Source organism: Neoarius graeffei, chromosome 5, assembly GCF_027579695.1.
Source record: "Neoarius graeffei isolate fNeoGra1 chromosome 5, fNeoGra1.pri, whole genome shotgun sequence".
Taxonomy (NCBI): domain Eukaryota; kingdom Metazoa; phylum Chordata; class Actinopteri; order Siluriformes; family Ariidae; genus Neoarius; species Neoarius graeffei.
The window spans coordinates 100,810,968-100,832,998 of record NC_083573.1 but is presented as its reverse complement, the minus strand read 5'-3'; the positions used below and the strand labels follow the sequence as shown (position 1 = coordinate 100,832,998).

At 41.9% G+C, this 22,031-nt stretch overlaps 1 protein-coding gene across 4 annotated transcripts in view; it reads right to left on the bottom strand.

Annotated features, from left to right (window-relative positions):
• LOC132887154 (NLR family CARD domain-containing protein 3-like) overlaps window positions 1-7,478 on the bottom strand; it is a 143,915-nt gene extending 136,437 nt beyond the window's left edge. Inside the window, exons 1-3 of one of the 4 annotated variants that reach the window (XM_060922602.1) lie at window positions 7,282-7,478; window positions 4,581-4,651; window positions 1,288-1,404 (exon numbers count right to left, since the gene is read on the bottom strand). In XM_060922602.1, coding sequence (XP_060778585.1) covers window positions 1,288-1,403 — 116 coding nt within the window. In that variant the 5' untranslated portion in view covers window position 1,404; window positions 4,581-4,651; window positions 7,282-7,478. Of the gene's footprint in view, window positions 1-1,287; window positions 1,405-1,658; window positions 1,919-4,580; window positions 4,652-7,281 lie in introns of those variants that run through there. The other 3 variants (XM_060922603.1, XM_060922604.1, XM_060922605.1) reach the window with 3 other exon arrangements.
• Window positions 7,479-22,031: the final 14,553 nt, after the last annotated feature.

The window sequence follows — 22,031 nt, the reverse complement described above, 5'->3', positions numbered from 1 at the left end:
CATGAAATGTACAACTACAGTATAAACCAGTTCAAAAAAAGGTATAAGGAACAGATCTTTATGAGGTATAGGGAGGAGGAATTATAATAACATTCTATTGATAATATAAGTGTATATACAGTATGTGGGTATGGGTACATACGGATATATATATATATATATATATATATATATATATATATATATATATATATATATATATATATATATATATAGTATAAAATGTGAGTATTTTTGTGTTTTTTATATATATATATATATATATATATATATATATGCATAATTGTATATAATAAGCATAATATGCATAATTATGATATGGGTGTCTGTGTACGTATGGATGTGTATAGTTATAGGTATGTGTGTATATATACATAAGTATCTGTATATATGTATTGTATGTGTATATATGCATAACATAAGTATCTGTATACATGATTTGGTCGATATTATACCATGTTGGTATGTCTTGGTACGTTTTCTTTTTTTGTTGATTTTGTTTTCTTTTGTATATATAGTTTATTATGGTGGAAAGTGATGTTTGATTAGCGGTGGTATAGAGGGTTAGGATTTGATAAGTTATTTACTTCTTCCTAATCCTTTCCGAACATTATGTTACTGCCTTGTGGCTACGCTATTCTGTTTGTTTATGACGATGTATTGATGATTGCATTTTTTTATTTTGGTTTTTTTTGTTTGTTTTTTATATCTTCTTTACTGTTCAGAATAAAGCAACCAATCAATCAATTAATCTGGTCACCATACGGCAGATGGATCTTTAGGTGAAGAAAGGATTTTATTCAGGTAAACAGGCAGAGGTCAGGTGATAATTAGAGAAGTCTAGGCAAGAATAAATAAACCCAGAATATCAGAAAAACTAAATACAAGGCTTGGTAAGGTCAGGAATGACACACTGAGCGTTTCCTTTGCACTGATCTGCTGAAATAGTGCACTGTGGTAATCGTGAACAGGAAAATGAAATCAGTAACCTGGTGACTGAGCAGTGAGGTGTGTGCTGGGTGCTGTAGTCCATGGCGGCCATGTTTGAAGACCACTGTGAATCATGGGAAGTGGAGTTTTGAGTGCTGGCAGGTGCAGACGTGACTAAAGCTCAATAATGCACAATATCTATTGGTGTTTATTTAACAGTGAGATCCAGTCCACTAATTGGACAAGCGGTGTTGGACTGAACAGCAGCAGGACTATGAAAACTAAATTGAGGGAAAATGTGTACATTCTGAATTTTGTTGGTGAGAAAAGAACAAGAAACCTCCTCACTCTACTGACCTCAGATCAGCAGGATTATCTCTGTCTCTGAAGTTAGATGGGGGGCTCATTGACTCGTCATTCTTCATGGACACACAGCTGGGTTCTGGTGAGTCTGATCTCTTTCCCTCCATCATTCTACAACACATATTATTACAGACACAAATTAAGGGAAGTGTACATGCCATAGGTCGCGTTAACCGACAATTGTCCGTCACTGACGGATTTTTTTTTAGCTATGACGGAAAAATCTGAAGGCCGTCGGTCATTTTGACGGATGTTTACCGTTACCATTACCAATAACAATAATAGCCTAATAATAACAATAATAAAACATAATGAAACACACAGTTGAAATTATTGGCAAGTTGTGGCAGAGTTTTCTTACATACATTATACATAGTCTTCACTGCCGTCACTTTCAGTCTGAGCCGACGTTGCGGCAGTCTTGATGTTCAGTGCATCGGCTGCTCATGTATACACTGCAGCCACTGCGCAAGGCTGTTCCCCCCATCGCGCTCCTCACCGCGCTCTCACTTTTCTAACCACTAGCACAGTGAGATGGATTAATGTTTCCCTTCTCTGCAGAAGACACGTCATTTTTGCTATTAAAAAAAAGAGATGCATTGGGTTGTTTGTGTCGTTTCCCTGCCTGTACGTCTTAATGCAATAGCGCTCATTGAGGCTAGTTGTTTTCTTGTTTTTAAAATGAAACAAATGTCGATTTATTGTATTCTTCCCCAGTAAGCTTAGGAACATCACTGCTCGAATATCTGCTAAACTATCATTTTAAAGAGAGCACGGGTAGACAAACTAACATTTAAACATAACTTCGTTTTATTTAAGACCTTCCGTGTCAGGTTCCAGGCTCCGCGGGGTGCAGAAAGAGCGCATGCTGCAGGATTTCCTCCCTATGAAGAGAGTACTAGCAGGGTCGGGAAATCCAACTTTCAGAGGCTCTTGCCGGCTTCTGATCACTTCCCTGGGAGAAATGTTTCCCGACTTCAGAACTTTGGCTGAAGTGGCGCTGGTTATTCCAGTCTCCAGTGTCGCAGCAGAGCGCGGGTTCAGCCTTCAGAATAAAATTAAAACGTCAATGAGAAGTCGTCTGTCCGAGGCAAAGACGCAAAATTTAATGACAATTGCCTCGGCAGCAGTCTCCGTTGACGACTTTGATTATGCACAAGCGAGCTCCCAATTTAAATCCATGCGGGCCAGAAGGAAAGTTTGAGCTCACGCAAACAGGTCAAATTAGATTGTCACTTAAATCGTTGTGTTCATATTTTAACTGCAATTGTCTTGCTGCGTTGTAAAATAACATTGTTCATATGCCCGTTAAGGCACAACAGCCGCAATGTTTTTAGCGGAGGGAAAATGGGTTCACAAGTGACCGAACGTCAGAATCTCTGTTCATCTTTTTGCATCATAAATACATAAATAAATGATTAAATAATACAAGCTTGTTCTGTGAATTAATTTTTAAATGAAAATGAGTCCATGAAAACGCAAGTTATTAAATATATAGCATTTATAGCCTATATACATTGTCATTTAAAAGTTAAAATAAAATGACAGATAATAATGGACAATGACGGAATTTTTACGACCCTGTCCGTCAAAATGACGGACAATGAAAAAGTCTAACGCAACCACTGGTACATGCTAATATAATATGGCATGGATATGGATGACTGTATATCCAGCTTGAATTAACACAGAACCTCTTCAACAATCTTAATCTAATAAGCAGAAAGTAACACAAGATTTCTGTATAAAAATAAAACAAAGCCTGATAAAGCCCAGCAATTCAAAACTGAGGAACATTTATGAAAAGTGACATTAAATGCCTTGTTATTTGGTGTCAGATTATCAATCTGCCTCCATTGTGATTAGTTTTAATCTCATGTCATCATGTGTTTATACAGACCCCTCTGAAAGCGCTGGAACAGCAAGGTCAATTCTTCTGTTTTTCTCATTTACTTAAGACTATCTGTCCCAATACTTTTGCTCACTTGACCATTGGGTGGTCTGCCTCCAAAGGTGTCATGTTCTGTTGTTGTTTACTTGATGTAAAGATCAGGAGATGAAGTTGAAATTCTGATCTATCGGCTCATATTCATCTTTTGATCTCAAACCTAAAATGTGTTCAGTGTAAAGCAGAAACAAAAGAATTGTTCTTGCTGTTCCAATCGACCCCTTGGGCTGTTCCTAGGACCCCTTGGGCCCTCCACAAGATTTTCTGTTTCTCGTGTGGCCCCATGGAAAAAATAATTGCCTACCCCTGCAATTTAAAAATAATTGCCTATTCACTGCTTCTGAGTAACTAATCCCTTGGGTAGCTGACTTTCTGAACTTCTTTGGCTCGTTTACTAAACTCGCAGCCCTGATAAGCCGCTGTGCTCACCTCCACAGTTACAACACCGTCTGTAATCCTTATCACAATCGCCATACTCGTGCTCTTCACCACATTTACTACATCTCAACTTAGCTTTGCATACAGCTGCTGTGTGACCAAATCTTTGGCACTTGTAACAACGGAGTGGTGGCGGGATGTACAATTTAACCTCATAGCACATCTGTACCCAACACACACCTTATCCGGCAACTTCTCATCAAACGCGATCATTACAAAGAGGCTGTCACAAAGTTCACCGTTCCTCTTTGTCCTAAGTCGTTTAATTTCACTCACTTTTACATTCTTAACACTTCCTTTTAGTGCATCTGTAGTCACATTAGCTGGGATTCCAGTGATTACACCTCTAGTGAGTTTCCTATTAGCTTTAGTGCAGGGCTTTTCAAAGTGTGGGGTGCGCCTCCTCTAGGGGGCGCCAGAGTTCTTCCGGCGGGGGGGGGGCGCAATGCGAGGAAAAATAAACCAGAATAAGTTACTATTGCGGACATTTAGCGAACTTCAGCTAGCCTTTGCCAGAGACAAAATGGATCGATTTTTAGTACCTAAAGCTACAGTGAGTGAGGAGACAGAGTCTGGGCCAAGCAAAAAAAGAAGGAAGTATGACCAGTTTAACAAACATTTTATACTGTTCCCCTTCATACCTTCTTATTGAATTAGGTCTAGAATCCTCATGCTCAGATTTTTTCCTCTTTTTATTCCGATAATAATAATAATAATAATAATAATAATAATAATAAAAATAATAATAATAATTTCTCGCTCTGTTGAATCCTGTGCCGTCACTACCATCCTCCATCTCCTGGCCAGTCACAGCCCAGCCGGGCGGCACTCAGGAGCCAATACTTTCAGAGTAATACTGAAATTTTTTAATACTATTAAAGCTTTAGATGGAGAAACTCACCGGGTTTTAGTCCTGAAAAGCTTCGTTTTCTCCTCGGCACTAAATGGAGCTGCAGACTTTCACTTCCTGCTCTGGGAGAACACACACACACCCATAGATTTACATAGAAGACTAGATTCCTCACCATAGATTTACATAGAAGACTATCCTCACTGCGTATTCCAGATCGTCCGCACAGGGCGGCCATCTTACCACAGACAAGCTTTTCCATAGAATTTGCGGTACACTGAGGTAAACTGAGGTAAGACCATTGAGGTGCTTAAATGTTTATACTCTTATCTTGCTGAAATTTTGACGTATATACAAATGGTTTGATTTCTTAAAACATTATTAATGTGGTTGTAATTCTGAGTGCTTGAACATGCTAAAATCGTACCTTTTCTGCGACACGCAGTATGGTATTGACAGCCACCACCACACTCTGCTAACACTGGTTGTGTCCCTATTTTTTAAGCTAATGCCGCTTTTCCACTACCAACGCGGCTGAGCCGTGCCGGGCTGAGTCGAGCTGAGCGGGACTGTTGGGGTTGCATTTCGACTACAACCGCACTGAACCGTGCTGGCTGGAAGTGGGTGGACACATTGGGTGGAGTTAGCGAAAGTGGGTGGACGTCACGTGATGTCGTTAGGCGGCGCAAACAGTGACATCAGTGACCTTTTAAGCGGTAGTCTCATGACCCGGATAGTGGTGCTTCGAGCTTTTACACAGATTGGAAGCAATTGATGGCAGGAAGCAGAGGGCCTTGACGAGGATTTGGGCAGGAGCCCACTCAGGAGGATATTTGTTTTTCTATGTAACGACGTGTCAGGAGAACATCTTAAGATAATATTACATTTTCGATAATTTAGGGGATGATATGGGGTTTTCAGATAGTATGAATAGCGGGGGTGAAGAATTTCAGGTAGTTAATCATAGGAAACGGAAAGAAAGAAGTAAATCTCTAAGTACGGGGAGTGAAGGAGAGTCTCGGCGTTTGAAAGAAAGGAGAGTTGGAGAATTTAATGTAATTGTGAAGCTGAGTGGCAATGGGGGCAGGGGAATAAATCCCATTAAATTGGCTGAGCTATTAGGTGAAGAAATTGGTAGCTTCCAACATGCAATATCCCTCACCAATGGCAGGATTCTTGTGGAATGTAATTCCAAATGTCAGCAAGAAAAAGCGCTTGCGCTAAAGTCATTAAAGAAGTTTGATGTGGAGGTTTATGTACCCGGGACACGCACAAAGGCAAAGGGGGTAATATATGGAGTTCCTTTGGGAATATCAAATAACGAAATTATGCAGGAGATAAACAGCGAAGTGGTTGTTGAAGCAAAGCGAATTCAAGTAACGAGGAATAGTGTAAAAGTGGATAGTCAAACAGTGGTATTGACATTTAATTCGCAAACGATCCCACACCGAGTACAACTTGGATACCTGAGCTTTCAAGTGAAACCTTATATCAGACCTCCTCTCCGATGTTTTAATTGTCAGAGGTATGGACATGTTGCGGCTGTATCAGGCCTGGCGCCATGGGGGGGGCGAAAGGGGGCGTCGCCCCCTCGTGGCTACAGCCCCGCCCCCTCAACGGAGACTCAGATCACTTAATTGTTTTCTTATGAAAATATAATGTATTGTAGACGTATTAATAATTTGCATTTTCAAATACGAAATATTAAGTGGTTGCGCATTGCACAAAAATACATTGCACATAAATCACTACTAAAACTGGCACGGTAGAACAAATCTGATTGGTTGTTATGATTCTTATGTTGCAATCGTAGAATTCAACTGTATTAAGGTAGGATTATTTCAAAAATCCTGAATTTAATATTAACCCTGTTTTAGACATATGTATCAATCCTAACTACTGGGGACTAGTTATTGTGGGTGTATGTGTGAAATGCTGACACAGCCGCGCACACACAGACCTGTGATAAGGACAAGGGTCGTGCGGGCTGGCGGGGGTTTTACATGTACACTTACAAGTGCACTGTCTCTGCAATATCCTGCAATATGCAGTCAGTTTACGGGAGTAGTCTTTCCCCTTCCGAATTAAACAAATTCAATCACAATATTGTGAATCCATTTTCTTTCTTTGTAGGCTAAGTTTATCTCCGTTTATGTTGGTGTATGTGTTCATATATGGTCCGCTTTGTGCGCAAATAGCATAAGAATATGTGTCGTTGACGTCACCCCCCATGCAGCGGGGGTGAAAATTCATCACTTCAGAGTGTTTTGTCCCCTACACGCCTAAACTGGGATCGCGGATTAACAGTGGCGGTTCTAGACCAAAATTATTAGGGGGGCCGAGGTGGGGCCAGTGTTTTTTCAGGGGGGCACATATAAGGACAAAACATGGCAATATTTAAGCGTTCAAAATGTTTTGTTTAGTTTATTTAAAACCAAAACAAAATACATTGAGCATAAATACAATGAGATAAACATTCTGTTTCAATAGCCTAAACATAAAATAAATTGTGCTCAATAAATCTTAAAACCATGTTTCTCTTTTTTGTAAAATAAGATTTCTATTTTTGCATACAATGAACCTTTTATCTGTACCATGACACTTTTTAAATTCACAGCATGAATGAATTTTCTTTTTCACAATCACTATCTTTATCTAAATCACACTGTCATCATCTCACTCTTTATGTACAGCAGGGGAGGGGAAATAAAAAAAGAAAAAATAAATTCACATACAGTGGTCTCAGACTCACCCTATAGCATTCACAGCAGGCTGAAACACTGCAACAACAAGATTCTGCGATTGTGACTCCTTGAGAAACGGTCTACAAATGCATCAAGTTAAGCCTTGGACCTTCTGGATTCAATGCTGAGCACACCAAGATTGCTTAGACGCTCCTCACTAATGGTGAATCGGAGGTAGGTCTTCACCAGTTTCAAAGTGGAGAAACTCCGCTTACAAGAGGCAGAGCTCACTGGGAGTGCCACAGCTATTTTGCATAGTCAAAAGAGCTCTGTGGCAGCGGGGGTGTGGTCAAGTGCCGGTCTGTGACAGGAGGGCGGAGTCAGGGAAGGTAAGTGGCAGAATCACTACACCTGACGGCAACCTGTGTTTGTGTGTCTCCACAGGGACCGCGCCCTATTTAAGGAGAGAGAGCGAGAGCAGAGGGGGCTCTCTCCACAACCAGATGACTGGAATGTGTGTGCGGCTGAGAGAGAAAGATATTTCCACTGAAAAGTGAAAATAAAAGAGTTCTGCGAACTCAGTCTCTGTCCTGCCGTCCTCTGTGCTCCACTCTGAATCCCGGGTTTCAGCACCACTGTAAGGTTCACTAGGTGTGGGTGGAGCACAGAGGACGGCAGGACAGAGACTGAGTTCGCAAAACTCTTTTATTTTCACTTTTCAGCGGAAACATCTTTCTCTCTCAGCCACGCACGCACACACATTCCAGTCATCTGGTTGTGGAGAGAGCCCCCTCTGCTCTCGCTCTCTCTCCTTAAATAGGGCACGGTCACTGGGGAGACACACAAACACAGGTTAATTGCCGTCAGGTGTAGTGATTCTGCCACTTACCTTCCCTGACTCCGCCCTCCTGTCACAGACCGGCGCTTGACCACGCCCCCGCTGCCACAAGCTCAAAAAATACTTCTTTATATGTCTCAGTGAAATGTGTCAACGCTACTGTATCTGATGGCTTTTCAATAAAAAAAACTTCGGACGTGACAGCTGTTATCTCTCACGTCCGAAGTTTACAATTCGCACCTCTGCTGGTCTTTCTGCTGCAGGTAAAAGTGTGCGTGTAGCGCTTTAAGGAGTCCGTGTAGAACACTCCGTCATGTCAGTTCCGATCTTCGAGCCAGCGCATGTCGAAATTAATAAATCTTATTATCCGTTCAGCACAGGGGCCACAACAGGGGTCAGGAGCAATTTTACAGGGGCATTGGCCCCCCCGGCCCCCGTTTAAAACCGCCTATGCAGATTAAGTGGTTAGCGTTGACTTGGTGCGAGTCAGGAAGGCTATTACTGGTGCAGCCGCGGGGTCTGTTGATTTTTTTTAAATTATGATTTTGGCCGCCGAGCCAAGTACCTTAGACTTGCATTGACGTTTTGTTTTCATGCCGCGGAGCTATTTGTATGTATTTTAAATGTAAAGGACTTGCCTGTAGATTTGTGTGTGTTGTTTTATATTTGGCATCTTTCCGGTTGTAACACATGTCTGTGAGAAAATTGGAGGGGAGGGTTAACAGGTGGGCACGGGAGTTGATAAAGCGGACTAAAGCAACCTTCGGGGCCGTGGTTTTGTGGTTGGCGCAGTTAATTGTTTGTAACACGTTGTCAGACCGCCATCACTACTACACACTATATGAAAAAATATTTGCCCCCTTGCGATTTCTAATTGCCCCTTAGTAAACTGTTCCTGGCGCCGGGCCTGGGCTGTATGCAGAGGGAGAAGGAAGTGTGGCAGGTGTGGTGCGGATCATAGTTATGGGGAATGTGAACTGCAGGCTTCTCTTTGTTGTCCAAATTGCGGGGAAGAACACAGTGCAGCATACAAGGGGACAGTATGTGAAAGCGGTGGAAGTGCAGAGAGTTAGGACTAACCAGCGAGTGTCGTATGCAGAGGCTTTGAGATGAGTAAATATTCAGCAAAATGATAAGCAATATCCTCAAATGCCCCCGCAACCCCCTAGAGTGCAAATTGTGCACACTCCGCCTGATGACAGCGTTATGGTTAAAAAGATTGACTTCCTGGCATTTATTGCTGATGTGGTTTCAGGGTCTAAGTTTTTAGGTCCAAAGAATAGATCAGACGTGATTAAACTTGTCTCAATCGCAGCGGGGAGATATCTGAAAATGAGCGTCACTCCCGAATCTCTTTTCCAGTTTCTTAAAAGTGGCGAAAACCGCACAATGTCGCAGAGTAGTGAAGTAGCTGCAGCAGGAGAGGGGTAGATGCCCCTAAACGTCTTGCAATGGAATGCCCGTAGTTCAATTAACTATGTCCTGCTTGGATCTTATGATAGTTACGGGTGAATTAGGAGGTAAAAGTGAGTGGGAAGTACTTGGTTTAAACAGTATGGGCAGTGATCATTTCCCAACTAAGGGGACCTTTGGCTTGAGGCTAAGGGCTGAAGTAAATAGGGTAGGAGGAAGATTTAATTTCACGAAGGCAGATTGGGAGAAGTTTGAAACTTTGTGCGATGACTTTCTATCTGACCTTAGGGATGGAACAGTAGATGAGAGGAGCAACGCTTTTACAGGGGCTATCTCTGCAGCAGCAACAGCCGCTATCCCCAAAAAAGGTAAGGGACTGCAGAAGAAAATGGTTCCTTGGTGGAACAAGGAGTGTGATGAGGCTATTAAGAAAAGAAATAAAGCCTTCAGAGTGCTACGGAGATTTCCAACACCTGAAAACTTAATACAGTATAAATATTATAGGGCTCTGGTAAGAAAAGTTATTAAAACTGCAAAGAAAAACAGCTGGGGGGAGTTTTGCTCCAGTCTGTCAGGGGATACTCCTGTGTCTTTGCTGTGGTCCACTATAAGGAAAATGAATGGGGTTGGGAAAAAACCCAGCCCCCCTGCTCTGTCTGATGGAGCGGACTTAGCTGTGACCTCTGCTGAAAAGGCGAATATGTTAGTGGAACACTTCAGAAGGGTGCACAGTTCTGATAACCTTGAAAAGGAGAGTAGGGAAATAAGGGATCAGACTGTAGGTGAGTTTGCAATTCCCCAAGAGTCACTGTGTAGTGAAGTGAATGTTTACTTCTCCTTAGAAGAGCTAAAGAGAGCTATAGCTCGAGGTAGGAATACAGCCCCTGGAATGGACAACATCTACAATGAAGTGTTTAACCATGTCTCTGACTTTGTGCTAGATGAACTACTTAGCCTCATGAATGAAATTTGGAGGCAAGGTAAGCTACCAAAGTCGTGGAAGCATGCTGTTGTCATCCCCATTTTAAAGCCTGGTAAGGACCCTAGTTCTCCATCCTCGTACAGGCCCATAGCCCTTACCTCTGTTCTGTGTAAGATAATGGAGAGAATGGTGACTGACAGATTGGTCCACTTCCTTGAAGTTAAGGGGGCACTGGTAGATCACCAAAGTGGATTCAGGAAGGGTAGGAGTACTATTGATAATGTGGTTGCTCTGGACATGGAAGTCAGGAAAGCTTTTGCTAATAAAGAAATTCTTATTGCTGTCTTCCTAGATATTGAAAAGGCATATGACATGTTATGGAGAGAGGGCCTTCTTTTAAAGCTATAAAGTTATGGTGTTAGTGGGAGAATGTTCAAGTGGATCAAGACCTTTCTAGAAGATCGTACAATCCAGGTAAGAGTAGGTGCAACTACCTCAAATGCAGCCTTGGTCGATAATGGCACCCCCCAGGGCAGTGTGATCAGCCCGGTACTATTTAACGTCATGATTAATGATATGTTTGCTGATTCAAACCATGGGACTGGAAGAACATTATATGCAGATGATGGCGCTCTGTGGGTCAGAGGAAGAAATCTATCTTTTATTACTAATAGAATGCAAGGAGAACTAAAATCTGTAGAGGAAATGGGCTGGGAAATGGGGTTTCAAAATTTCTGTATCCAAGTCAAAATATGTTGTTTTTAGTCGTGCAAGGAAAAAATGGGATGGTACCTTAACACTTTATGACACTCCCATAGAAAGGGTAGACTGTTTTAAATATCTGGGAATGTGGTTTGATAGCAGACTCAACTGGAACACTCATATCTCAGAAGTAGTAGCTAAAACCAGCAAGGTTTTAAATGTCATGCGGTGTTTGACAGGATTCTCTTGGGGTGCAGAAAAGAGCACCCTTTTGACTATTTATCAGGCTATGATTAGGTCAATTTTTGATTATGGGTGTCAGGCTTATGGAGCAGCTGCAAAATCTGCTTTGAGAAAGTTAGATGTCATTCAGTCCAAGGCCCTTAGAATATGTTGCGGTGCATTTGCCTCCACATCCACTTCTGCTCTTCTTATTGAAACAGGAGAGAAGCCATTAAAAATAAGAAGAATCCAGCTTTCAGTTCATTACTGGAATAGACTCAGGGAGAAATCTAGCATCTGCCCTGCAAGCTCGATTTCTACGGATTGTTATGAATTTGCTACTGAGCAGGTAAGGAACCAGCCTTTTATCAAGCAGTGTGTGCAATGGGCCAAAGACTGTAATCTACAACCCCGATTCCAAAAAAGTTGGGACAAAGTACAAATTGTAAATAAAAACGGAATGCAATGATGTGGAAGTTTCAAAATTCCATATTTTATTCAGAATAGAACATAGATGACATATCAAATGTTTAAACTGAGAAAATGTATCATTTAAAGAGAAAAATTAGGTGATTTAAAATTTCATGACAACAACACATCTCAAAAAAGTTGGGACAAGGCCATGTTTCCCACTGTGAGACATCCCCTTTTCTCTTTACAACAGTCTGTAAACGTCTGGGGACTGAGGAGACAAGTTGCTCAAGTTTAGGGATAGGAATGTTAACCCATTCTTGTCTAATGTAGGATTCTAGTTGCTCAACTGTCTTAGGTCTTTTTTGTCGTATCTTCTGTTTTATGATGCGCCAAATGTTTTCTATGGGTGAAAGATCTGGACTGCAGGCTGGCCAGTTCAGTACCCGGACCCTTCTTCTACGCAGCCATGATGCTGTAATTGATGCAGTATGTGGTTTGGCATTGTCATGTTGGAAAATGCAAGGTCTTCCCTGAAAGAGACGTCGTCTGGATGGGAGCATATGTTGCTCTAGAACCTGGATATACCTTTCAGCATTGATGGTGTCTTTCCAGATGTGTAAGCTGCCCATGCCACACGCACTAATGCAACCCCATACCATCAGAGATGCAGGCTTCTGAACTGAGCGCTGATAACAACTTGGGTCGTCCTTCTCCTCTTTAGTCCGAATGACACGGCGTCCCTGATTTCCATAAAGAACTTCAAATTTTGATTCGTCTGACCACAGAACAGTTTTCCACTTTGCCACAGTCCATTTTAAATGAGCCTTGGCCCAGAGAAGACGTCTGCGCTTCTGGATCATGTTTAGATACGGCTTCTTCTTTGAACTATAGAGTTTTAGCTGGCAACGGCGGATGGCACGGTGAATTGTGTTCACAGATAATGTTCTCTGGAAATATTCCTGAGCCCATTTTGTGATTTCCAATACAGAAGCATGCCTGTATGTGATGCAGTGCCGTCTAAGGGCCCGAAGATCACGGGCACCCAGTATGGTTTTCCGGCCTTGACCCTTACGCACAGAGATTCTTCCAGATTCTCTGAATCTTTTGATGATATTATGCACTGTAGATGACGATATGTTCAAACTCTTTGCAATTTTACACTGTCGAACTCCTTTCTGATATTGCTCCACTATTTGTCGGCACAGAATTAGGGGGATTGGTGATCCTCTTCCCATCTTTACTTCTGAGAGCCGCTGCCACTCCAAGATGCTCTTTTTATACCCAGTCATGTTAATGACCTATTGCCAATTGACCTAATGAGTTGCAATTTGGTCCTCCAACTGTTCCTTTTTTGTAGCTTTAACTTTTCCAGCCTCTTATTGCCCCTGTCCCAACTTTTTTGAGATGTGTTGCTGTCATGAAATTTCAAATGAGCCAATATTTGGCATGAAATTTCAAAATGTCTCACTTTCGACATTTGATATGTTGTCTATGTTCTACTGTGAATACAATATCAGTTTTTGAGATTTGTAAATTATTGCATTCCGTTTTTATTTACAATTTGTACTTTGTCCCAGCTTTTTTGGAATCGGGGTTGTACTTGAAATGGTCCCAGTGAAGAGCTCTTATTGGGGCTCAATCCCGGTTTGGCTGCTTCCCTCATTTCTAGTTGATTTTAGGTTGCAGGAATATAAACACAATGATGAGGTGGAATTTTGTAGTGAGGCCGCAGCAGAGTATATTCGGCTTAACTGGAACTCATGTCTGCAAATATACACAGACGGATCCAAAGACCCAGATTCAGGGAAGGTAAGCTGTGCTTTTTACATCCCACAGCTAAATGTCCAAAATGTTGGATGCCAACCGCCAATAAACATAAAGAAGAAGAAGAAGACCCGGATAGTAAACAATAAATATGGAGTCGTTAGTGTTGCTGGTCTTGGTGCTGTGGCTTGTTGTCACCGACAACGCCAACAGATACTGGCAAGAGCGTATAGATGAGGCGAGGCGCATAAGGCTTCAGAAATTCTCGTAATTCGTAATTCTTCTTCTTCCGGGTTTACGGTGTTTACAGATCCCAGCGTGCTCGCGGGGCATGTGTGGGCATGTGAGGACACTCCTCCTCACCAATCAGTGCACAGGGGAGTGTCTCCTCACGCCCCTAGCCCCACTCGGCTCGGTTTGGCTCGCTTCAGCCCCACTCCAAAACCGTGCGAGTTTTGGGTGCTAAGCAGGGATGAAGCGAGCTGAGTCGTGCTGCTCTAAGGTAGTCGAAACGCGAGCCGTGTCGGGCTGAAGTGAGCTGAAGCGAGCTGAAAAAGGGTAGTGGAAAAGGGCCATTAGACTACACCACATTGCCAAGATGACAACCCTTTCCTTACAGAACAACAGCATGAGACAGAAGCACAACAAAGTAGTACTGTTTAAAGGGCATTAGCCAAATATACAGTGTAAAAATTTTCAAGGGGTATGAAGACTTACGCAAGCACAGCACAGCCCAGCACTCGCATTATGATTTACAGGAAATCAAAGTACTGACTTTGATGACAAGATGATGTGTGTCTGTGTGTGTTTTAATTGTAGATGTTTATATCAGTATGTTTAGTTTTATTTTAACTGCACATTGGAGCCTAGTCAAATGAAATTTCAATCTTCTGTGCTAACATATATTGACTTTGACATGATAATCAGCTTTGAATGTTCTTTTTGTAAATGTAAAGATATCTTTTTATCCTTGGAAGTATAACCACGTGATTAATTAAATGCTTTTTTTGTCACAAACTACCGTGAGTCGCTGTCACTGTTTTATACTATTACTTACTCGGGCAGTGCATTTGTTATTATGCTATGATGTGAGTTTACATTTGTTATTATGCTATGATGTATTAGGTTTTTGAGGTGGATGAAGTATTTCTGAAGTTTCAGAAGTGAGTAAGCTGTTTATTTAACTTTAGCTTCCCCTACGGCCCTATCACATGTAAAAATATTTTCACTAAAAATTGGAAATAAATTGTATGGTTATTTGTCCTAAGGCCGCAGTTATCCATAAGTATGCAGTGTTAGGCTTCTCACAGCAGAGGAATTTCAGCATGCATCCTGTCTTACAGTCTGTAGTATACTGAAATATTTTCGCCAAGCTATGCGTATTTTTTTTAAACATAAAATGATTATTCATCATTATCATAAATACATACTTCCGTTTGTTTGTTTTTTATATAACAAACCAAACCGTTTGAATATCGATTGAAATTTGAGGAAGTTACGGTCATCTGAAAAGTACATATCGCTACCAACACAATGTAATGGGTAAGCCAGCTGTCTGAGGTAAGATGGCCGCCATGTGCGGACGTTTGACTTCGTTGACGGGCAACGGGGACGAGGCATCTAGTCTTCTATGTAAATCTATGGACGAGGCATCTAGTCTTCTATGTAAATCTACGCACACACCCTCAGTGTTGCCAGATACTGCTGATCATCTTCTTCAGGATATAATGGCGGATTAGACACCATCCGGTGTATTACCGCCACCTACAGGATAATTAAATCCACTACTAGTCCATCAGTCTCAGATTCTGGCGTAAAGGCCAGAGGATTTTAAAAATCTAACTCGACTGGATGCAACTTTAGAATCCTTCAGTTGAAGCAGAACAGGGAGGGAAACAAACAGTAGTAACACCCAAGCCGGACAAGTCGTTAAAAAACGTACGTCTAGACTCACAATATTGCACACACACTAATAAAACATGAGAAACTGTCTCAGGAACTCTGCACACTTCGCATAATCCATCTCTGTGTTCATGAATCAGAGGTAATGTAGAGTTTAGGGCTCAATGCCCCAATCTGAGACGGGTCAGCACCACTTGTTGAGACCTAACTCCTGATAGAGTGCACTGTGCATTTACTGAAGGCTGGATTGAATACAAGTGTCTCCCCTTTAAATCCTTGTCCCATTGAGCTTGCCATGTCTGGAACACTTTTTCCATAAGTTGGCTCCTCAACTCAGTCCTTCCTGGACTAACTGGCAACGTAACCACATCATTATTTAAATATTCTTTTGCCAGTTGGTCAACTACCTCGTTCCCCTTTATACCTACATATATGGGCAGGAACCCACAAAAATGATACGTCACAACCTCTCCTATGTAGGTTGTTCAGCAGCATAATATCAGTAATTAAATCGGGACGAGCATTGGAAGTGTACATGTTAAGACAATGTAGGAGTGAAAAGGAGTCAGAGCATAAACCCACATTTTTGGGCTGTGCCTCCACTACCCACTGTAAAGCTTTTAGGATACCCATAGACTTAGCTGTAAAAACAGCCATATTGTCAGTAAGTCTATACCCATTTTTAATATTAAGCTGAGGGATATAGAAAGCACAACTCACTCTTCCTGAATCTGGGTCTTTGGATCCATCAGTATAAATTTGCAAACAAGAGTTCCAGTTAAGCTGAATATACTCTGTGGCAGAATCACTAGAAAATTCAACCTCTTCATTATGTTTGTCCTCGTGTAACCTAAAGTCCACCTGGACAGGGGGGAGCAGCCAGGTTGGGACTGGTCCCCAATAAGTACTTTTAACTGGGACCATGTCAAGTAAGTTAAAATCTTTGGCCCATGTCATACATTGTTTTAGAAAAGGCTGACTCCTCACCTGATCAGAGGCAAATTCATAACAGTCGGTTAACATGGAACTTGCGGGGAGATACTGCTGATGTTTTCCAGCCCAAAATATGTTCAAAACCCGCCAAAATGTACTTGATGCCTATCTTGTAAAGTAAAAAATATGCAGCTAAAGACCAGTATACTATTTGTAAATCGAACAACAATGCAAACAGCTTCTAAATGGCAGCATGAGCCCGTCAGTGCTGGAGGTGAAGAATCTGCTGTCTGGTACTCGGCTCCGTGTGCTTCAATCAGATTATAACTCTGCAATCATCTGCTGGGTTCTGAATCCTACATGCACCAGTAGGTGGCGCACATGCAGAATATTATGTAGGCTATGATGCATATCTAACATCTGCATTGCTGAGGTTATTTATTTTTTATTTGTCTTTTATTTATTTATCTTTTTATTTATCCTGTTTGCTTTATTAATTTTATAGGCCTAGTTATTCTTCTTAATTTATTTTTGTCTACATCCATGTATTTTCTTCATCTGTTATCCTGATTTTTGTGGATTTGTTAGATTGTACCTGTTTTATATACTTCAATTAAAAAAAAAAAAAGTTAGGCTCCAATGCATGGCTGAATGTAACATGAGAAAAGAGAATGGATTGCGTCATTCTAATTTACTAGTTTATGAGTTCAGTTTCTGCACTACATTACACACATTCATATTAGTCTTACAGTTACATCGACATTTTTTTTTTTGTTTAAATAATACTTAATGAGATTAATGTTTATTGTTCATGATTAATTTAGGCCAATGCTCGATTTTGGTTGTTTTAAAATACCTAAGGGGTGCTGGGTAAACTAGGTCTGTGACTTGCCTCAGTTGACCAAAGAGAGCTGTTTTTCCTGATTTCCTTCGCATATTCAAGAACATCATTCGGCTTAGGTGTTTACATTCTCTCCCATCTCTGCTTTCTAGTGGTAATAAAACTATATCACAGGGAGGCCCATTTTGTTAGCTGCCAACATTCGTCGGTAGATGGCGCTCCAACATGGCAACTCACCGATAAAAACTACACGGGCCTACGAACCAGAATTCCTGTTTACTTGACCGTGACAATTGCGTCAGCATTTCTCTGTTGAAAGTCTTAGAACACATCCCAAACAACACTAACCATTTAACAAAGTAGATATGATGCACTGTATTTAGAATACACAGACACACTCTCTGGAAAACATCCAATTTAATCACTCATTATGACAGAACTGTAGGCTGCGACAACTGTCAAGTACAAAGTACATTAATGCCAAATACAAACACCGGCATCATTTCACAAAATATAGACCTGATGCAACATAGCCTACTGTCATTTTTATCATATAACTAAATTAAATCTTTTTAATTTAGTTGGTAAAAAAATTGGTAAAAAATCTTTGATGTTTTTACGAACTTCATTTTTGCTTATATTTTCCCCTTTCTCCTTCTTTAGCAGATTTGAATCGACCCTTGTTTCTTCTAGAATCCATGGTGGGATAACACAGATTGGCACAGTGGGGCCTACCATTTTATCAGCTATTCCAAACTCACTGATCTTATTCTCTATCGTCCAACCAAAACTCTTTGTATGCTTTTTTTCCTTTTCCTGGCATTGTTTTAATGCACTCTGGCCAGATGACTTTCGTTATGACCCCTTAAATTTGCCCAGTACATTAGTGCTATCTGAGTTTTTCACTTTTCCAAAGGCATTTCACCCATTTCTACCTGTAGAGCTGGTATCAGAGTCGTCTTTATGGCCCCACAGCACAATCTCAAAACTTGACTCTGGATCGTGTCCAATTTTTTAAGTAAAGTCTTTGATGCCGATTCATATATTATACATCCATAATCAAGAACTGACCTGATTAGACCTCTATAGATAGCTTTCAAGGCTGATCTATTTGCTCCCCACTCTCTACTCCTCAAACATCTAATAATATTCACTGTCTTTTTACATTTTCCTACTATTCTTTCAATACGTGTTTTCCAAGTGAGCTTCTTGTCAAACCAAATCCCTAAATATTTGAAACAGTCTACTCTTTCTAGGTTTTCTCCATATAGTTTAAGACTAATTTGATTATCTACTTTCTTTTTAGTAAAAAAAAAAGTACCCTTGTCTTTACAACCGCAAATCTAAACCCCTATTCTTGTGCCCATGCCTCTACTTTCTCTATCGCTTGTTGTAATTTCTTCACTATAAACTCTATATTTCGTCCCCTTTTCCACATTACTTCATCATCAGCATACAGTGAGACCCCAACAGGCCTATCTACATTACTAAATATTTCATTTATCATATGAAAACAATATTGGACTTAGTATACTACCTTGTGGGGTTCCATTTTCTACTAAATAATTCCTACTCCATTATTTTCCTATTCTTACTGAGATCATATCAGTTAAAAAACTTTTAACCCATTTATACATTCTCCCTCTTCTCCCCAGTTGATGTAACCTAATTATTAACCCCTCTTTCCACATCATATCATATGCTTTTTCAACATCAAAAAGTACAGCCACTACACTCTCTTTACTAACCTGAGCTTTCCTAAGTTCATGTTCTAGATACAATCTATAGTGCTTCTTCTTTTCCTAAATCCACTTTGATAACATTTTATTACACCTTTGATTTATAAATAATAAACTAACCTTTCTTAAATCATTCTTTCCATAATTTTTCCTGCATGCGATGTTAGGGCTATCAGTCGATAACTCGATGCCAAGCTCGGCTCTTTACCCAGTTTACAAATAGGAACAATTATGGATTACTTCCATTGATTGGGCAATGTTCCTTCTTCCCATATCTTATTATACATTTTTAGTAGTATTTCCTTACTTCTATCACTAAGATTTTTTAATATTAAGTAGCTTATTTGGTCTCTCCCTGGAGTTGTCTTTCTGGATATCTTCAGTGCTTTATTCAATTGTCACTGAAAACATCATCTCATCTCATTATCTCTAGCCGCTTTATCCTGTTCTGCAGGGTCGCAGGCAAGCTGGAGCCTATCCCAGCTGACTACGGGCGAAAGGCGGGGTACACCCTGGACAAGTCGCCAGGTCATCACAGGGCTGACACATAGACGCAAACAACCATTCACACTCACATTCACACCTACAGTCAATTTAGAGTCACCAGTTAACCTAACCTGCATGTCTTTGGACTGTGGGGGAAACCGGAGCACCCGGAGGAAACCCATGCGGACACAGGGAGAACATGCAAACTCCACACAGAAAGGCCCTCACCGGCCACGGGGCTCGAACCCAGGACCTTCTTGCTGTGAGGCGACAGCGCTAACCACCACCACCATGCCGCCCCTGAAAACATCATATTAATTGTATTTCCATATTCCTTTTTATGCTGAAGTGCTTCTGTGTTTTTAGCTATTGTCCCTTCCCTCCCTCTTTTTTCTGCATCTCTCAAATTACCCGTACTATGTACTTTAACAAAGGTCCTTGCGAATAATTCTGCTTTGTTCTATTGTCTATTATTATATCTCTTCTACCCTCTTTCATTACTAAAAATCTTCTATAGGAATCCTATAGAAAACCGAATGGAAATCCTGTAGAACTTTAGTACCCAAGTTCTATACCAAAAAGTTCTATCGGCACATTCTATGAAAAAAAAAAATTCCAGTAGAGCAGATCCTTTAGACCAGTTCTTTAGACCAGTTCTATAGACCAGTTCCATAGACCCAGCAATTCTGCAGCTACTATTGCGACAGGTTCTTTTGGAATTCTTCCATGCAAGTTGCACTGTTGATCAGTCCCTAAAATTTGTCACCTCGGTATACACATACGAGTAAATACTTACAGAATAATCTCATTAGGCAGTAATGCATATATCACACAGTTACAGGGAATTATCTGGTTATGATCACTTGAGCTTCATATTCAAAGAGTCTTTCAATCCCATTTTGGTCAGTCATTTCTATACATAATTGAATGACAATTTTCTAGAGCTAAAATCAGTTCTGTGCAGAAAACTTAAAGAGGGTTGCTTATTCCAAAATATGAAGCCCTAGTAAATGAAGAATAATTAACTGAAATAGGACAAAATAAAAATGCAGACTGGACTTAATTATAAAAGCAATCTGAATATTTATTTATCGTCAACAGGAAAATAGAAAATGTTTCATAAAAGTTTTAAAACAGCTATACAAAAAGGATCAAAAATTAAAGGAATGGTTGGAGTAAAACATAGCAAAATTGTTCTGCCCCTCCTAGAACTGCCACCTTATTGTGGTGGAGGGGTTTGTGTGCTTGAATGATCCTAGGAGCTATGTTGTCGGGGGCATTATGCCCCTGTTAGGGTTTCCCAAGGCAGACAGGTCCTAGGTGACAGGCCAGACCAAGAGCAGTTCACCAAAAACCCCCATGGAGAAAAAATCCAGGACCGTGACGTCGCCCGGTAGGACGCAGCCGGGGCCCCACCCTGGAGCCAGGCCTGGGGTTGGGGCTCGTATGCGAGCGCTTGGTGGCCGGGCCTTTGCCCATGGGGCCCGGCCGGGCTCAGCCCGAAGAGGTGATGTGGGCCCGACCTCCTGTGGGTTCACCACCCACAGAGGTAGCAGTAGGGGTTTGGTGCAGTGTGGATTGGGTGGCAGTCGAAGGCAGGGGCCTCGACGACCTGATCCCCGGACACAGCGGCTGGCTGTTGGGACGTGGAATGTCACTACGCTGGGGGGGAAAGAGCCTGAGCTTGTGCGGGAGGTTGAGAGGTACTGGCTAGAGATAGTCGGGCTCACCTCCACGCACAGCTTGGGCTCTGGAACCCAGCTCCTCGAGAGGGGCTGGACTTTCCACTTCTCTGGAGTCGCCCGTGGTGAGCGGCGGCGGGCTGGTGTGGGCTTGCTTATAGCTCCCCAGCTCAGCCGCCATGTGTTGGAGTTTACCCCAGTGAACGAGAGGGTCGCCTCTCTGCGCCTTCGGATTGGGGAGAGGGCTCTTGCTGTTGTTTGTGCCTATGGGCCAAATAGCAGTATAGAGTATCTGGCCTTCTTGGAGTCCCTGGGAGAGGTACTGAGGGGTGCTCAGACTGGGGACTCCATTGTGCTACTGGGGGACTTCAATGCTCACGTGGGTGACGACAGTGACACCTGGAGGGGCGTGGTTGGGAGGAACGGCCTCCCTGATCTGAACCCGAGTGGTGTTTTGTTATTGGACTTCTGTGCTAGTCACGGTTTGTCCATAACGAACACCATGTTCGAGCATAGGGGTGTCCATAAGTGCACATGGCACCAGGACACCTTAGGTCGGAGGTCGATGATTGACTTTGGAGTCGTTTCATCTGATCTCTGGCCCTATGTCTTGGACACTCAGGTGAAGAGAGGGGCTGAGCTGTCAACTGATCACCACCTGGTGGTGAGTTGGATCCACTGGTGGAGGAGGAAGCTGGACAGACCTGGCAGGCCCAAATGTATGGTGAGGGTCTGCTGGGAACATCTGGCTGAGCACTCTGTTGGGGAGGTCTTTAACTCCCACCTCCGGGAGAGCTTTTCCCAGCTTCCGAGGGAGGCGGGGGACATTGAGTCTGAGTGGACCATGTTCTCTACCTCCATTGTGGACACAGCTGTTCGGAGCTGTGGCCGCAAGGTCTCCGGTGCCTGTCGTGGCGGCAATCCCCGAACCCGGTGGTGGACACCGGAAGTAAGGGATGC